Below are 16,293 nucleotides of genomic sequence, written 5' to 3' on the forward strand. Positions count from 1 at the left end.
ACATATTATTAGCAAATAAGTATGGAGCAAGTACCTCATATACGCACACACTGAGCACTGGTGAGGGCAGACAAGATCTCAGGGGGGATGTGAGTATGCACGTTTGTAAGCGTGTGCACGTATGCACACACATCGTGTCTGTATACACGCCTAGGGGGCCTCATGAATTAGAAACGGAACTTCCTGGCCTCCAGGGAGAGGGAAGATCTTTCTTACCATCTTCTTCTAAGCAGTCGGAATTTTTTCTACCACGAACACGCATTACTCATGGAATTAAAAATAGTAACGAAGCCAGAGAAGGCGCAGCGCTGGGCCACGGGAGGTCAGACCCTGCTCTAGAAATAAACCAGCTCTGGTCCCGAGGCCCGGGCGCCGAGGGGGAGGAGCCTGTCAGTCACCGGGGCCCCGCCCAGGCCGCGAGGCCCCGCCCCCGTGGGCGGGGCGCCAACCCGCCTAGGCCCCTGCAGCCACCTACCGTCCACGCCCGCCAGCTCCGGCGCAGCCAGGGGGGCGCCGCGGCTCCCCGCCGCCTCCGGGGGGCTGCGGGCATCCTCCTCCCGGACCGGGGCCGGCGTCCAGCGGGGAATGTGAGACGTGCCCTGGGAGATGAGCTCGTGCAAGTAATGTTCGATCACCTCCTTCCCCTGGAAGCCAGAGACCCAGGGCGTCGGTCAGGGCGGGGCCAGGACGGCTGCGGGCGGGGCGGGGCCGCCGCACTGGCGCCAGGTGCCCGCCCCACAGCTCGGCTCCCGGGCCGTGTAGCCAGGTCCAAAGGAGAAGTGCCGAGAGTGTCAAGTGGGCACAGGGTTTCAAGACAGTGCTGAACCAAGAACAGGCAGTGCTGAACCAAGAACAGACAGTGCTGAACCAAGAACAGGCAGTGCTGAACCAAGAACAGGCAGTGCTGAACCAAGAACAGACAGTGCTGAACCAAGAACACGAACTAGCTCAGTTTACACTCACAGCAATTGGGCAAAATACATTATTAAAGTTACTTTCACCTAGTTCATTGCCCAAACAGGCCTCTATGGTCTTTAAACCAAGCAAAAAAAAAAAAAAAAAAAAAAAAAAAAAAGCCCTGCAGTCCTTAGTGAGAGCCTCAGCAACTTAGCGAGACAGGTTAAAAAAAAAACAGGAGTGGGGGTGTGGCTCAGAGGTTGAGCATCCTAGGTCCAGTCCCCAATATTTCCCACCAGCGCAGAATGCCCCGCCTTGTCTGACAGCTTGACCCCAGTCCTGGGGTGCTGCGACAGTGGTCAGGGTGTCCCCCCGACAGGCCAGCTCTGCTGCCCATTCTGCCGCGGCGCCTCGCTGGGGCAGCCTCCGGCCTGCGTCCCGCGGCCGCTCACCTTCTTGACGTTGGCGGTGTACTGCTTCATGGCGATTTTCTCCAAGGCGTTTTCAAAGCCGAAGAACGAGTGAATGTCCAGCGAGGCCGACTGCTCGAAGCAGGTCCAGTCCTCATTCTCGGGGTGGACCTGCAAGCAGGCGAGGCTTGGCAGGGTGTCAGCGTGGGCGCTCTGGGTCTTCCCGGGCCGGGCGGGCGGGGAGGGAGGGAGGCCGGGAGGGAGGCCGGGAGGGAGGCCGGGAGGGAGGCCGCTCACCGTGTAGCTGCAGTCCTCCTTCACCACCACGCGGCTGGCGAAGGTCTCGTTGTGCGCCTGGATGAGCAGGGTTCTCTCCCGCCAGTTGAGCTCGTTCCTCTGGACGAAGACCACGTGCTCCACGCCGGCGATCTGCGAGGCCGGGGCGCGTCCACCCACGGGGCCGGGTCCCCGGCCCTCCGCCGCCGCTGCCTGGCCCCGCCCAGCCGCCCACTTCCAGCCAGGCCACGCCCACTCCCAGCACGGCCCCGCCCGCTTCAACCCTGGCCCCGCCCACCTCAGCACCCCAGGGCCCGCCCACTTCCAGTCCCGGCCCCGCCCACTTCCAACACCAGGGCCCGCCCACTTCCACCCGGCCCCGCCCACCTCTGCACCCGGGCCCCGCCCGCTTCCAGCCCCGGCCCCGCCCACCTCTGCACCCCCCCGGTCCCGCCCACTTCCACCCGGCCCCGCCCACCTCCGCGCCCGGCCCCGCCCACTCCAGCCCCGGCCCCGCCCACCTTGCGCAGCAGGCGCGGCGCGTCCACGCGCAGCCGGCAGCTCCGCTCCACCACGTGCACCGCGCCGTCCGCGCTGCGCGCCTCGCGCAGGACCTCGCTGCCCAGGAACACGGGGATCTCGGGGCAGGTGGGGAAGCGCTTCTCGTAGGCCTGGGGGGCGCGCAGGGGTGAGCGCCGGCCGCCATGCCAGCACCCGACAGCCCGGCCGCTGGGGGCTCGGGAGGGGGCTTGGAAATAACCTGTCTCCACCCTGAAGGAAGAGCGGGGCCTTCTGGGAGAAGTCACTGCAGCTGTTAGTGCTGGTGCTAGGGACGGAATCCCAGGGCGGCTGCCTCCGAGCCACGCCCCCACCCCCTTTTATTTTTATATTTACTTGTTTGTGTGTTTGTTTGTTTGTGTAGTGCTGGGGATGGAACCCAGGGGCGTGCTACCTCTGAGCGGCACCTCCAGCCCTATTTTTTATTCTTTATTTAATTAATTAATTTATTTTTGGTGATACTGGGGGTGGAACCCAGAGGCTTTCTACCTCCAGGCTATACTCCCAGACCTATTTTATATTTTATTTGGAAACAGGATCTCACTAAGTTGCCGAGGCTGGCTTCAAACCTGTGTGATCCTCCTGTCTCAGCCTCCCAAATGAGGGGATTACAAGCGTGCGCCACTGCCAAGACATCCTGCTGCCTCGGCATCTATGTGTTGAGACCCCCCACTCCACATAGTTAATCGGCAAAAAGCCCCGAGAAAGAGGTATCGTCTCTGGCCAAAATATCCCCCACTTTTACTCTTCATGACTATTAATGATTCCTTTTAACTTTCTACACGAATTGCTCTGATGATGTGAGATTAGGACTATGAAAAAGAAATTGAGTCCGTGGATATAAATTTTCTAATAATTTGTCTAAACGTCCTTGGCTTTGCTCAATAGTAAGGAAAAAACTGGCCAGAACTCAGATGCTGTGATAAGCATTCCAGCTGCAGCAATTACAAAGGGTCTCTGACCCTCACTATCACTAACTTAGGTTAAGCTATTAACTCCGGTAAGGTAGTTCAGTTTAAGGAAACTTTGTTTACCCTTGAGATCCTGCCTAGAGACAGAGAAGACAAAAACCTTGTGTGTAACCTTAAAGCAATTTAGTTGATAAACAACTTAGTTGCCCAAATACAATAGACTCAAGGAGAAAGATTGGTGACTTTTACGCCCAGTGTAAATATTCCTGAAGACAGAGAGGCTGACCGCATGGTTAATGAATATGACAAAATAAAGGACAGACGTTCTAAATATATATGTATGAAGGAAAGGAAATACCATGTAAGAGTAAGAAAAGCATTTTTGCATGAAGAAGAGCTTATCATAAGAAAGTCCCAACTGGGAAAGAAAGGAATTAGAAAGTTAGAAGCAGGTTGCAGAGGGTTTGTGACAGAGAAATGGATTATTAAAGATGGTTAGACTTTTAATAGGCTTATTGTCTAAAGAAGAGTGTTCAGCAGTTAAGGAAATACATCTGACAATTAAAACCAAGAACTTTGTGGTGTTGTTTGTGGTATTTTGTCTGCAAAACTGTGTTGTGAGTTTGCTTAAGCTTTCAGATTTAGGAGATAAAAAATGCCAACACCTGGAGAAAACTTTATCACATCCACCTGAATCACCACGTCTCCCCACACTTGCTATATGAACTGAGCCCAAAAGATGGAAAGTTCCAAGAAAGCCAAAGAAGATTCCCCGAGAAACCCCCAAGCCTTGGCCATGCTTGTTTATTTTGGGAAGTGGCCCCCTGGGACTGCTTATCTGCAAAGACCTTGGAAAAGAGTCAGGAGTCAGGAGTCAATCTCTCGAAGATCAACAGCCAGCTGAAGGACTAGTTTTATTACCTTTGTTTACATGTCATTCATTATTACTTCACAATGATTACACCCTCCTCCCTCTCCTCTTACTATTAACTTTACTGGTGAAAGGTATAAATTTCTTGGAGTTTTTGTAATAAAGTGTCATTGGCTCAAGAAGCCTTTGTCCACCTCAAATTCTTTCCCAAGCGCCGTACCTAAAAACTTAGGGAATTCATAGAGGGAAAAGAATTGCTGCAGATAAGTTTCTGCAGAACTCCACCTGCCTTTTGCCCCATCTTTCTGAGGCTCCCGGTCGCGAGTGGACTTGCCCCCACAGGACTGAGCTAGTCGGTAACACGCCACCACGCCTGGCTTTTTATTTTATCTTGAAACAGGGTCTCGCTAAATGTCTGAGGCTGGCCTCAAAGCTGCAATCCTTCTGTCTCAGCCTCCCAAGTGCTGAGATTACAAGCACGTGCCGCCGCCGTGCCGGGCTAGCTGTCCTAGCTTCTAACCAGTGTTGTACTGGAGGCTCCTAGACAAGACCGGAGAGAAAAGGAAGGAAAAGGCGTTCAGCTGCAAAGTATAAAGCTGTGTGTGTTTGCAGATGGCATGGGCTTACACAGAAAATCTAAAAATACCCCCCCAAGATTAGAGCCCATAAATCAGTTCAGCAAGCTTGCAATATAAAAGATCAATATATACAGCCGGCCTTGGTGGCGCAGGCTTGTGATCCCAGCATTTGGGAGGCAGAGACAGGAGGATCAAGGTTCGCAGACAGCCTCAGCTACCTAGTGAGGCCCTCTGCAACTCAGTCAGATCCTGTTTCAAAATAAAGAATAAGAAAAATAGGGCTGGGGGTGTAGCTCGCAGGTAGAATGCCCCTAGGTTTCATCCCCAGTAGTAAATAATAAATAAATAAATAAATAATAAAAGATCAATATATAAAATCGTTGTTACTAGCCGGGCGTGGTGGCGCACGCTTGTAATCCCCGCACTTGGGAGGCGGAGACAGGAGGATCGTGCAGGTTCAAAGCCAGCCGTGCTGGTGTAAGAGACCCTGTTTCCAATTTTAAAAAATATAAAGTAGGTCTGGGAGTGTAGCCCGGAGGGAGAAGGGTTTCCAGGAACCCCAGTACCACCAAAAAAAAAAAAAAAATCGGTTGTTACTATAGACTACCAATGAGAAAACTGAAGATGATTGTGTTTGCAGTAACACCAAACAGAATACTCATGAATAAAGGAAGTGAAAAACATAGTCTCTGAAAACAACAAAACGTCACTGAGGGAAATCAGAGCAGCCCTAGCTAAATAGAAAGGCCATCCCATGTTCATGGACTAGAAGGCGCGGTTTTGTGAAGACGGCGGCTCTCCTCAAAATGATCTACGGATTCGGGGAAATCTGCTCACATCCCAGCCACCATGTTTACAGAAACTGACAAGCTGATCTTAAAACTCATGTGCGAATGCAAAGGTCCTAGAAGAGCAAGCCAGTCCAGAGGAACTCACGCGTGGAGAAGATTCACACATTCTGACCTCAAAACTTACAACAGGGCTGCAGTAACCAAACCAGTGGGGCACTTTTGCACATGAAAGACAGACACCTAAATCAGTTGAAATGCAAATAAACTGTGTGCGTGTGCGCGTGTGTGTGTGTGTGTGTGTGTGTGTGTGTTTCTAAGGATTGAACCCAGGGGTGTTCTACCTCTGAGCCACACCCCCAGCCTTGTTTTATTTGTTTGTTTATTTACTTATTTATTTATCTAGGCACTGGGGATTGAACCCGGGAGCATTTCACCTCTGAGCTGCCCGATCCTCCTGCCCAAGTACTAGGATCGTAGGCCTGCACCACCACGGCCAGCTGCAGTCAACCGAGGGAGAGTCGGTGAAGAAGAAAGCGTCTCTTCAACAAATGGCGCTGGGATAATTGGATATGTAGACGCAAAGGAACGGAACTGGAATCTAACCACACGCCATCTGCAAAAATTAATTCAATAGGGCGCAACGGCACTCCCAGTGATTCCAGTTCAGGGGAGGCTCAAACAGGAAGCTTTCGTGTTTGAGGGCAGCTTCAACAAGGTACCGAGACTCTCAACAACCTAGCTAGACCGTTTCGAAATGAAGAAAGGCTGGCCGGGGTTGGAGTTTGGAGGTAAAATGCTTCTGGGTTCAGTCTCTACTGCCACCAGATAAAATACAATAAACTCAAAATGAAATTAGGAGCTGGATATAGTGGCGCATGCCTGTAATTCCTGTACTTAGGACCGGAATTAGACAGGAAGACCGCAGATTGGAGGCCAATCTTAGCAACGCAGCTGTGGGACCCTCAACAACCAATGGGCTTTGTTTTTTTTTGTTTTTTTTTTTTTTTTTTTTGGTACTGGGGATTGAACGCGGGAGCATTCTACCTCTGAGCTACAACCCCAGCCCTATTTTATTTTTTGTTTTAAAACACAGTCTCACTAAGTTGCTGAGGCACTCCTCAAACCTGTGATCCTTCTGTTTGAGCCTCCCAAGTACTGAGATTCTAGGTGTGCACTACCACATCTGGCCGCCATAGTATATTTTAAATGTAGCCGTATATATATAAATAGTTGGAAATGTGCTCCTTGTGAGCTACAATAAATGGGTGGGCACGCTTGTAATCCCAGCATTCGGGAGGCTGAGACTGGAGGATCGCGGTTCGCGGACAGCCTCAGCTACTTAGCAAGGCCCTCCGCAACTTAGTGAGACCGGTTTCAAAATAAAGAATAAAAAATAGGGCAGGGGGTGTAGCTCGGAGGTCGAATGCCCCTAGGTTCCATCCCCAGACCTGCAAAAAAATAAAAAAATAAATGGGTTGGCAGCACACACTGGAGCCCCGAGTACAGATCCCAGCCCAGCACTTATGAGCTGTGTGGCCCTGGGCAGCTCACTTAGTGTCTCCCGCCTAGCACTCAGGGTCCTCACGAGGACAGGGATGCTGGAGAAGGGACGGCTGGGATCATCTCCGTGGCCTCGGAGCTCACCATCCCTGGGTCCCCCACAGGTTTTGGGCTGGGGAGCCTTCTTTGGCAGGTTCTAGGGGGCATGCCGAGCTGAGCGAGGGTAGCTGGAGGGGACCCCAAGCCCATGAGCCAGTGCTCAGGCAGGGCGGGAGCGTGCCCGTGCTGCCCGCGGGGGCCAGGGCTGCAGGGCACCGCGGCTGGTGCCATTGGAGCGGGGTCTGCTCCCAGCCTCAGCTGCCCACGTGCCCGGGAACTGGAATCAAGCAAACTTCAAAAATAGCAGCGGCATCTGAGGACAGACACCTCCGCCCCGCTCCCTCCTGGGAGGAGAGATCACCCATTCGCCCAGCCGGGGCAGAGGCAGGCGGAGGGGCCGAGGGGGCCGTGCAAAGCGCCCAGGTGCCCAGCTGCCGCGCCAGGCTGCACAGAGTCAGGGCACAGAGCTGCCTCCTGCCAGCCCCCAAGTCCTTGCTTTGACGAGCACACTCACATAAGCGAGGGTCCCAGGCCCCCGGGAGAATGACCCACAGGGTCCCGTGATCTGGAATAGCAAAGGGGCGAGTGAGGGAGCCCCCCCACCCCGAGAACCGTGGCCCCCTGCACCTCCCAGGCTGCCCAGACCCCCTCAAAGTCGGGCTTGCCTTCTCTGAGCAGCCAGGGTGGGCCACTGCCTCCCTGCCCGGGCCGGCCCAAAGCCTGGGAGATGGACACCTGTCTCCTGTACTGGACTCTGATTGGACCAGGCCCGGTGGACAGCAAGAGCCCAGAATGTCCGCTCTGCCCCTGCCGGCCGCTCTGCGCCTCTCCAAGCGCAGGAGGAAGCTGGGCGCAGGCTGCACCCCACGGTGGGCTGGAGGTGTACTGGAGAGAAAGCAGAGTGCGTCTCAGAAGTAGTGGGCTCGCTCCCAGCCTTCGCTCCTCTCTAGCTGGGTGACTCGCCCAGTTGCTTGCCCTCTCTGAGCGCCGTCTGCTCCTCTGTCTGCTGGGTGGTGACGGTCCTGCCCCGCGGGCGGTGGGGAGTCCCCACGGCTGTCAGCGTGGCGAGCCCCAACTCACGTCCCAGCTGTGCACGGTTTCATTGAATTTTCCAAGCGGATATTTGCCCCTGAGGATGCCTAAGTCCAGAGAGACTCACTAGTTTATCCAGGGTACACAGCATGAAATGACGAACCTGGTTCGAATCCCAGTAGGGACACTCCCGCCCCCGGCGCCGTGTTCCCTCCAGGAACCCTTTGCTCAGCAGCGGGGCTTGCTCTTGTGGGCAGCTCAGAAATAGAGCTGGCCGCTGGCCCTGGGGCCGCTGGCTCACATGGTCTTCCTTTTCCATGCTCAGTTCTGAAGGAGGGACACACCCTCCTTACTGTGGCTCTCAGGCCCTGCTCCAACCACTGCCCCTGGAAGGCACCACGCCTGCCCTGCCACAGCACCTTTGCACTTCCCATACCCCGGCTTGATAAGCCAATAGATTCCCTGGACAGGTGAAGCAGGTGGCAAACAGGAGTCACCGGAGCTTCCTGGAGAGCCCAAGACCTGGCCTGGGCTGGTCCTCCTTCCCGGGACACCCTCCCTGCGCCACCACTGCGCAGCTGCCCCTTCCCCTGGTCTCCCACCTTTCTGCCTGTTCACTTCCTGGACAGCGTTTATCATCCCTTGCAAGGACAAGCTTGCTCCGTGGAAGGCAGGGCTCCAGGACCACACATGACCCCGTACCTGTGCCGGCTGTGTCCTGGGCCCGGCCATGCCAGCCCACAACCTTTATGCTTGAAATAGTATCAGCCTGCTTCTGTCCCAGGTGGCCACAAGGGGCGTCCAGGGAGGGCAGAGCGGCCACGGGGTCAGCACACGCGGCCAGCAGGGGCAGAGCGGCGCCCTGCTCGTCTTCTGCCACAGGCAGCTCTCACTGGATGAGCCCAGTCTGCAGCCCCAGATAACAGGCCCCAGAGGACCTGTTATGCCGCCATGACAAGAGAAGGAGCCGCCGTCTGGCCAGCAGCAGCTGCTCCCAGGACACACAGATACAGATCTGAGGTGTGCGAGGACCATCGGAGCGAGGGTCCCAGGATTTTGCCCCGACGATCCTGGATGCTAACCGTGTCTCTGAGTCCTCAGAAAGCCCCAGGAGCGAGGAGCTGAAATCCGCCCCACCCCCACCCCTTTCACAGACGAGCAGGTGGAGTCTGGAAAGGCAGAGACTGACCTGGAGGCAGGAGAGCAGCCTGTCTGACCTGGAGCCCGATCTGAGCTGCCCTGCCTCGGGGTGTGGCCGCCTCAGCAGCTGGGAAATGCCGGGTCCACTGAATCTGTCCCCTTGCCTTCTCTGGGGCGGTATTACTGCGCGGGTCCGCTGGGCTCCCGTTCTTGTGGCAAGTATCAAGAGGCGGCAGGTGACAGCATTCAGTGGGCCCTCGATGTAGCCGCAAGAACCTGGCGCTCAGGCTGGGTGGGCGCGGTGTGAGCCCACGCGTCAGCCACACCCTCCAGCAATCCCAGCACGCAGGCCACAGGTCGGATTCCTCCTCCCTGGCGGGTGGCAAGCTTGCGCACAGCCACAGAGCCGGTGACTCTGGAGGGTCAAGCGGGGATGTGCCCCCAGGCGGGGAACGCTGGCTTCCAGCACTGCGCTGCCACCCAGCAGTGCCTGTCGGGTACACAGGTGGCGCCTGGTCCACCGCTCAGCCCAGGCTCAGCCTCCCCCCACAGGCCCCAAGTGTTCAGGAACACATCTGTCCCCCAAGTCTAGGGGTCCAGCTTGCTCGGCTGATAACCCCAGCCTGCACGGCTCAGAGAAAACGCTTACTAACCCTAGCTGAATGAGATTCGAATGCCTGACAAGTGGATAGGGAATTTACCTGGACGGTAAGAGAATGGGGAGCCCCAGCAGGCTGTTGAGCGCAGCCCCCAACCCCGCAGGGCAGGTTCTGGGCCCCACCCACAATGATTACTTCAAACATTTCAAAGTAGCCGGGTATGGTGGTTAACGCCTGTAACCTTGGTACTTGGGAGGCTGAGACAGGAAGATTGGAGGTTCCAGGCCAGTTTCAGCAACTTTGCAAGACCCTGTTTTATGGGGTTTTTCTTTTTTATGCAGAACTGCGGGTGGAACCCAGGAGCGTTCTACCTTTGACTTACATCCCCAGCTCTATTTTTTATTCTTTAATTTGTTTTTGGTTTTGTTTTTCTTTTTTTGTGGTACTGGGAGTCATTCTACCTCCGAGCTACACCCCCAACCTCATTTTTTATTCTTTATTTTGAAACAGGGTCTCACTAAATTGCACGGGGCCTCACTAAGTAGCTGAGGCTGTCCTTGAACCACGATCCTCCTGTCTCAGAATGCTGGGATTACAAGTGTGTGCCACCATGCCCAGCTTATTCTTTATTTTGAAACAGAGTCTCACTAAATTGTGGACAGCCTCACAAGTTGCTTAGGCTGGCTGCAAACCTGCGATCCTTCCTGTCTAAGCTTCCCAAGTAGTGTAATTACAAGCGTGTGCCAGGACTCCCAGCTAAATAATGATACCTGGGAGGCTGAGACAGGAGGACGGTAGGTGTACGTTCAGCCTCAGCAACTTAGCAAGATTCTCAGCAACCTAGTGAAAGTACACTTCAAAACAAAAAAAGAAAAAGAAAAAGGGCTGAGAGGCCGGGCGTGGGGGCGCACGCTTGTCATCCCAGCATTCGGGAGGCTGAGACCAGAGGATCGCGGTTCGCGGACAGCCTCAGCTACTGAGTGAGGCCCTCTGCAACTCAGTGAGACCCAGTTTCAAAATAAAGAATAAAAAATAGGGCAGGAGGTGTAGCTCGGAGGTCGAATGCCCCTGAGTTCCATCCCCAAACCCGCAAAAAAAAAAAAAAAGAATAAAAAATAGGGCAGGGGGTGTAGTTCAGAGGTCGAATGTGCCTGGGTTCCATCCCTAGACCCACAAAAAAAGGGGGGGCTGCGAGTATAGCTCAGAGGTAGAATGTTCCAGGGTTCAATCTCTAATAGCGCGCGCGCGCGCACACACACACACACACACACACACACACACACACACACACTACAGTGCTTCTGTAGTGCTCTGATAGGAGACTTCGTAAGAGCTGAAGTCCTGACTCAAGGTCGCATTTAGTAGACCTACTAACATGTATTTATTTTATTTTATTTATTTATTTATTTTTATTTATTTATTTGCAGTACTGGAGATGGAACCCAGAGGTATTCTACCTCCGTGCTATGTCCCCAGGCCTATTTCTTTATAGTTTATTTAGAAACAGTCTCACTAAATTGCCGAGAGCCTCACTAAGTAGCTGAGGCTGGCTTTGAACTGTGTGATCTTCCTGTCTCTGCCTCCCAAGCACGGGGATTACAAGCGTGCGCCACCACGCCCGGCTAACATGTATTTATTTTAACCTGCAGGCCTCTTTTTGAACTCTGGGATTATTACACTTATTCCCTTTCCCTGTCAGACATAGCTTTGACCCTTGAGAAACTGGGGCACCAGGTACCTGTGCTAAAAGGAACCTCTGCAGAAGTCCTGAGACCAAAGGGACCAGGCCCTCAGCCTTCCTTGCGCAGGGTCTCCCAAGGTCAAAGGAAGGGTCCTTCCCACCAGGGTCTCCCAAGGCCACACAGCCCAGGCCCCTCCTGCGCTGCTCCACCCCTGCCGGGCCACCTCTGCTGAGGCCGTCACAGCTGTCCTGGCCACCCGCAAGGGAGACCCGAGCCTGCCCCACTAGCAAGCCCAGGGCTCGTCCCTCTCAGGGACACTGGCTGGGGCAGGATCCGGTTACAGCCCTTGTGCCAGGGGCCTGAGAGGACACCCGAGCCTGCCCATCAGCAGGGGAGCGGGCCCCGGCCCAGACCTCTCCCGCCGGCCGCAGCGCAGCCCGTCCTGCAGCACCCAGACACACTTAGCAAGCGGACGGTCCTGCGCTCCCAGCCGGCCTGCCGCCTCCGCCTGTCCCCCACCTGCGCCACAGCCTGGACCTTTAATGATTCTCAAGGTCTGCGTGGTGACGGCTTGATCCCCCAGGGTGGCACTGCTGGGTGGAGATTAAGAAGTGGGGCCTAGGGGGAGGCCTGCAGGTTACTAGGGTGCTCCCTGGGGGAACAGTGGGACTCGGCCCCTGTCGTCTTGTTCTTTCACTTCCTGGACAGAGGTGAGCAGTTTACTTCCACCACAGGCTCTCGCCATGGTGTGCGGCCTCACCCACCCAAGCAACAAGGCCAGCTGATCGTGGGAGACTGATAACCTCTGAAACCTTTTCTCTTTATAAATGGACCATCACAGGTATTTGTTACAGTAGCGGAAAGCTGACGAATACACCTACAAAAGTGCAGTGATCCTAGGACCTTCCAACTCACACGCCTCTGGGCCTCCTTCTTCCCTTCATATATTGCAAATGAGGGAGCAGGAAGGGATCAGCGTCCCCTTCCCAGGAACCCCCAAATCCTCAATGCTCTTCAAGATGCCTAGCACACTGTCGACACTCCGTAGACGCCTGGGGACGGATGGGTGGACGGATGGACGGATAGCACGGCTCTTAACGCAGGCTCTGGGGCTAGGTTTGAATCTCTGCTCTGCCTCTGGCCAGCTGTGTGGCCTTAAGCACGTCCTCACTTCTCTGTTCTGTGCTTTGCTATCTGTGGAAAGGAGAGGAAGGAAAGGACCTGCCGTACCATGCTGGCAGGGGATCAGGAGCTGCTTTCTTTCGTGACGTGCTTAGAATGTGCCTGGCACACTGTTTGTTCCACATACACATTTGTTAAACGAATTCAAATTTTAAAAAAGATAGAGTCTGTAAAGTACGGAGAAGCTATTTCTGCTAATCGCATGACTGCCGAGTCCCCTCCCTCCCTCCTTCCTTCCTGCTCTCCCCCATCCAGAGTCAAAGGCGGCTGGGTTGTCATGTACCCCCAAAACTGCACGGAAAGGCAAAAAGAAGATTCAAACTGCACCAGGGTGTTCTCGGCTGGCACTCTGCTTTCCCTTTTCTACTGGGCAGCCGGGATTCAGGGCACTGGCACAGCCCCACACAGCTACCACCCGGGTACGCCACGCTCAAAGGAGCCTTCCTCCCCAGCCCCAGGCCTGCGTGCCGGGGAGACCCGGGGACATGTGGGTAGCCATCCTCAAACCCTCCCTGAAAATTTTTTTGGGGAGTCATCAGTACTGAAAATTGAACCCAAGTGTTCTACCATTGAGCTCCTCCCCAACCCTTTTAGTTTTTATTTTGAGACAAGATCTTGCTGAGGCTGGCCTCAGACTTGGAATCCTCCGGCCTCAACCTCCAGAGTTGCTAGGATTACAGGCATGAGCTATTGTCCCCATCTCTCCTCCAATATATTTTTTTTTACTTAAATATAAATCTAGCTGGGAGTGGTGGTGCACGTTTGTCATCCCAGCACTTGGGAGGCTGAGATAGGAGGCTCGCAGGCTCGCAGGCGGCCTCCATCACTTAGTGAGGCCCTTTGCCTGGCGTGGTGGCGCGCACTTGTAATCCCCGCGCTTGGGAGGCGGAGACAGGAGGATCACGCAGGTTCGAAGCCAGCCACGCTGGCTTAAGAGACCCTGTTTTGAAATAAAAACATACAAAATAGGTGTCTGGGAGTGTAGCCCGGAGGTAGAAGGGCTTCCAGGAACCCCAGTACCACCACCCAAAAAAAAAAAAAAAAAAACTTAGTGAGGCCCTTTGCAACGCAGTGAGGCCCCGTTTCAAATAAAATGGACTGCCGCTTAGAGGTAGAATGTCCCTGGGTTCCATCCCCAGTACCAAGTGTATATATTGGCATACTTCTATAGTTCCAGTACTTGAGAGGCTGAGACAGGAGAATTGCAGTCTTGAAGCCAGCCTCAGCAATTTAGTGAGGCGCTCATCAATTTTGCAAAATTCCTGTTTCAAAACTAAATCAATAAAAGGGGTTGGGGTGTAGCTTGGAGGTAGAATGCCCCTGGGTTCCATCCCCAAACAAACACACACACACAAACACACACACACACATACACACACACACACACACACACACACACACACACACACACACACACATATATTGCATGATTCCTCCTATATGAGGTTCCCAGCATGGCTAACTCTATAGACTGGAAGTAGAACAGAGGTTTCCAGGTGCTGGGGGCTGGGATGGTGACGTTTCTGAAGATGGGTGGTGGCGCCAATTACAGCTTTGTCAGTTTGCTTAATGCTCTGACAGTTTACTGAGAACGGTGATAATAGACAAGTTCACTTTATATGCATGTCACCACAATAAAGAAAAAAGTAGTCAAGCTGGGCACAGTGACCCGTGCATATAATCCCAGTACTCGGGAGGCTGAGACAGGAGGCTCTCAGGTTTAAGCCCAGCCTCAGCCATTTAGTGAGGCCCTCTGCAACTCGGTGAGACCCTGTTTCAATGTATAAAATAAAATGGCTGAGATAGCTCAGAGGTAGAATGGCCCTGGGTTCCATAAAAAAAAGTCAACCATCTACTAGAGACATTTATCACAGTTTGTAGTGGGATGTTAGGTCTCTGTTTGTTTATGGTCTCGAGGTTACCGTCTCTATGTCGGTTTTGTTCACTACTGAATTCCCTGGTGGCCAATAAGTGTCTCAGATGGGAGGGAGGGAGGGAGGGAGGAAGGAAGGAAGGAAGGAAGGAAGGAAGGAAGGAAGGAAGGAAGGAAGGACGTGTGTGTCAGGGAAAGAAAACAGAGAGTGGGACTGTCTTCCTGTCTGTACCCGGAAGAGCAAATCAAGGCAGCACAGACCCCAAGTCCGAGGGGGTGGGCCTCTGTCTACACCCGCAGCTCGGGGGGGGGGGGGGGCCTGTGCTGTTCTCTTTCTGCTGACGCCCCTCCTGCAGAGAGCTGAGCTCTGAAGGGACTCCTTGGGCAGGGCACTGAACACCTGAGTGTGTCCCCGCCGCAGTGTAGCAGGTGCGTGGCCCCCGCATCCTCCAGCAGCAGGAGGAGGAATCACTCCGCCTGTCTGGGGCAGGTTTCTGGGGCTGCGGCCACGGGAGGTACCCAGCTGGAGGACAAGTCACCAGCCCGCCCAGCCTCTCCACGCCTGAGAAGTCAGCCCGCGCCCCCTGCCCCCGGCGTCGCCGCCTGCAAAGCGCTCTCCAGCCTCCCCCACGTGTGGGTGGCCTGGGGACTTCCGGGGCCAGCGGGGAGGGCCCATGCTCAGCTTGACCTTGACTTTTTTTCAGGGTGTTCTACCTTTGACCTACATCCTCAGTCCTTTTTATCTTTTTGTGGTACTAGGGATGGAACCCTGGGACATTCTACCTCTGAGCTACACCCCCTGCCCTATTTTTTATTCTTTATTTTGAAACAGGGTCTCACTGAGTTGCAAAGGGCCTCACTAAGTAGCTGAGGCTGTCCACAAACCGTGATCCTCCCGTCTCAGCCTCCCGAATGCTGGGATTACAAGCGTGCGCCACCACGCCCGGCTCCCCAGCCCTGTTTTTTATTCTTTATTTTCAAATAGGGTCTCACTGAGTTGCAAAGCGCCTCACTAAATAGCTGAGCCTGTTTGCAAACCAAGCTCCTTCCGTCTAAATTTCCCGATTACTGGGATTACAGGGGTGCCCACCACGCCCAGCTTTATCTTTTATTTTGAAACAGGATCTCACCAAGTCGCTAAGGCTGACCCAGAGCCTGAGGTCCTCCTGTCTCAGCCTCCCAAGTGCTGGGGATGCTGAGCGTGTGCCGCCAGGCCCTGCTACGGAAGGCTATTTTAGATTTCCGTGTCTCGGGAATGCTTTGAGACCTCCCTCGCCTCCGCTCCCTGGCTGCCCTCCCAGCCTCCAGGATGGAACCCCCTCTTCAACCCACTCTCCACATTCAGCCAGAGGGCCTCCAAACCCTAAATGCGTCCCTGGCGCTCCCCTGTCTGGAGGCTTCCAAAGCTCCGCAAGCACTTGACAAGATGAAGCTGTCGCCAAACAGCCCTGCCCACACTGGCGGCCACTTTCTAGCTCGCCCTGTGCCTGCCCGGCTGACCTCGTCCATCCTCCTCTTTGGGGACACACGTCCTGCCCGGTGGGTCTGTATGCGTGGTACCCTCTCTTCCTCACTAACTCAGCCTCGCTGACCCTCCGCTGGCACCAGGGGCCCTTCTCTGAGCTCCTGCAATGGCTACATCAAAAGAATCACACGACAGGGGTGGAGCTCAGTGGTGGGGCGCTTGCCCGGCGTGCTCCCCGACGTGCTCCCCAGCTTTGATCCCCCGTACGGCAAACAAAACAAAAACAAAAACAAAATAGAGAGAAAGACAGAGATGGAGAAGCAGATGACACAGACAGACACCTTTCTGGAGCTTTCTGTAAGGAAAAAGACTCGCATAAACAAATAAACAGGGAAAATTATCAGAGTCAGGATGCAGTCCCAAAGTAGC

General features: G+C 54.4%; 1 protein-coding gene across 1 annotated transcript in view; it reads right to left on the reverse strand.

Moving 5' to 3' along the window:
• SEC14L5 (SEC14 like lipid binding 5) overlaps positions 1 to 16,293 on the reverse strand; it is a gene marked incomplete at both ends in the record, with an annotated part of 38,614 nt that overhangs the window by 13,543 nt on the left and 8,778 nt on the right. Inside the window, 4 exons of the mRNA XM_080703962.1 lie at positions 476 to 644; positions 1,350 to 1,478; positions 1,605 to 1,736; positions 2,105 to 2,254. Coding sequence (XP_080560088.1) covers positions 476 to 644; positions 1,350 to 1,478; positions 1,605 to 1,736; positions 2,105 to 2,254 — 580 coding nt within the window. The remainder of the gene's footprint in view (positions 1 to 475; positions 645 to 1,349; positions 1,479 to 1,604; positions 1,737 to 2,104; positions 2,255 to 16,293) is intronic.

The sequence above is a fragment of the Muscardinus avellanarius genome, assembly GCF_963383645.1.
Source record: "Muscardinus avellanarius genome assembly, chromosome: 10".
NCBI classification, from domain to species: domain Eukaryota; kingdom Metazoa; phylum Chordata; class Mammalia; order Rodentia; family Gliridae; genus Muscardinus; species Muscardinus avellanarius.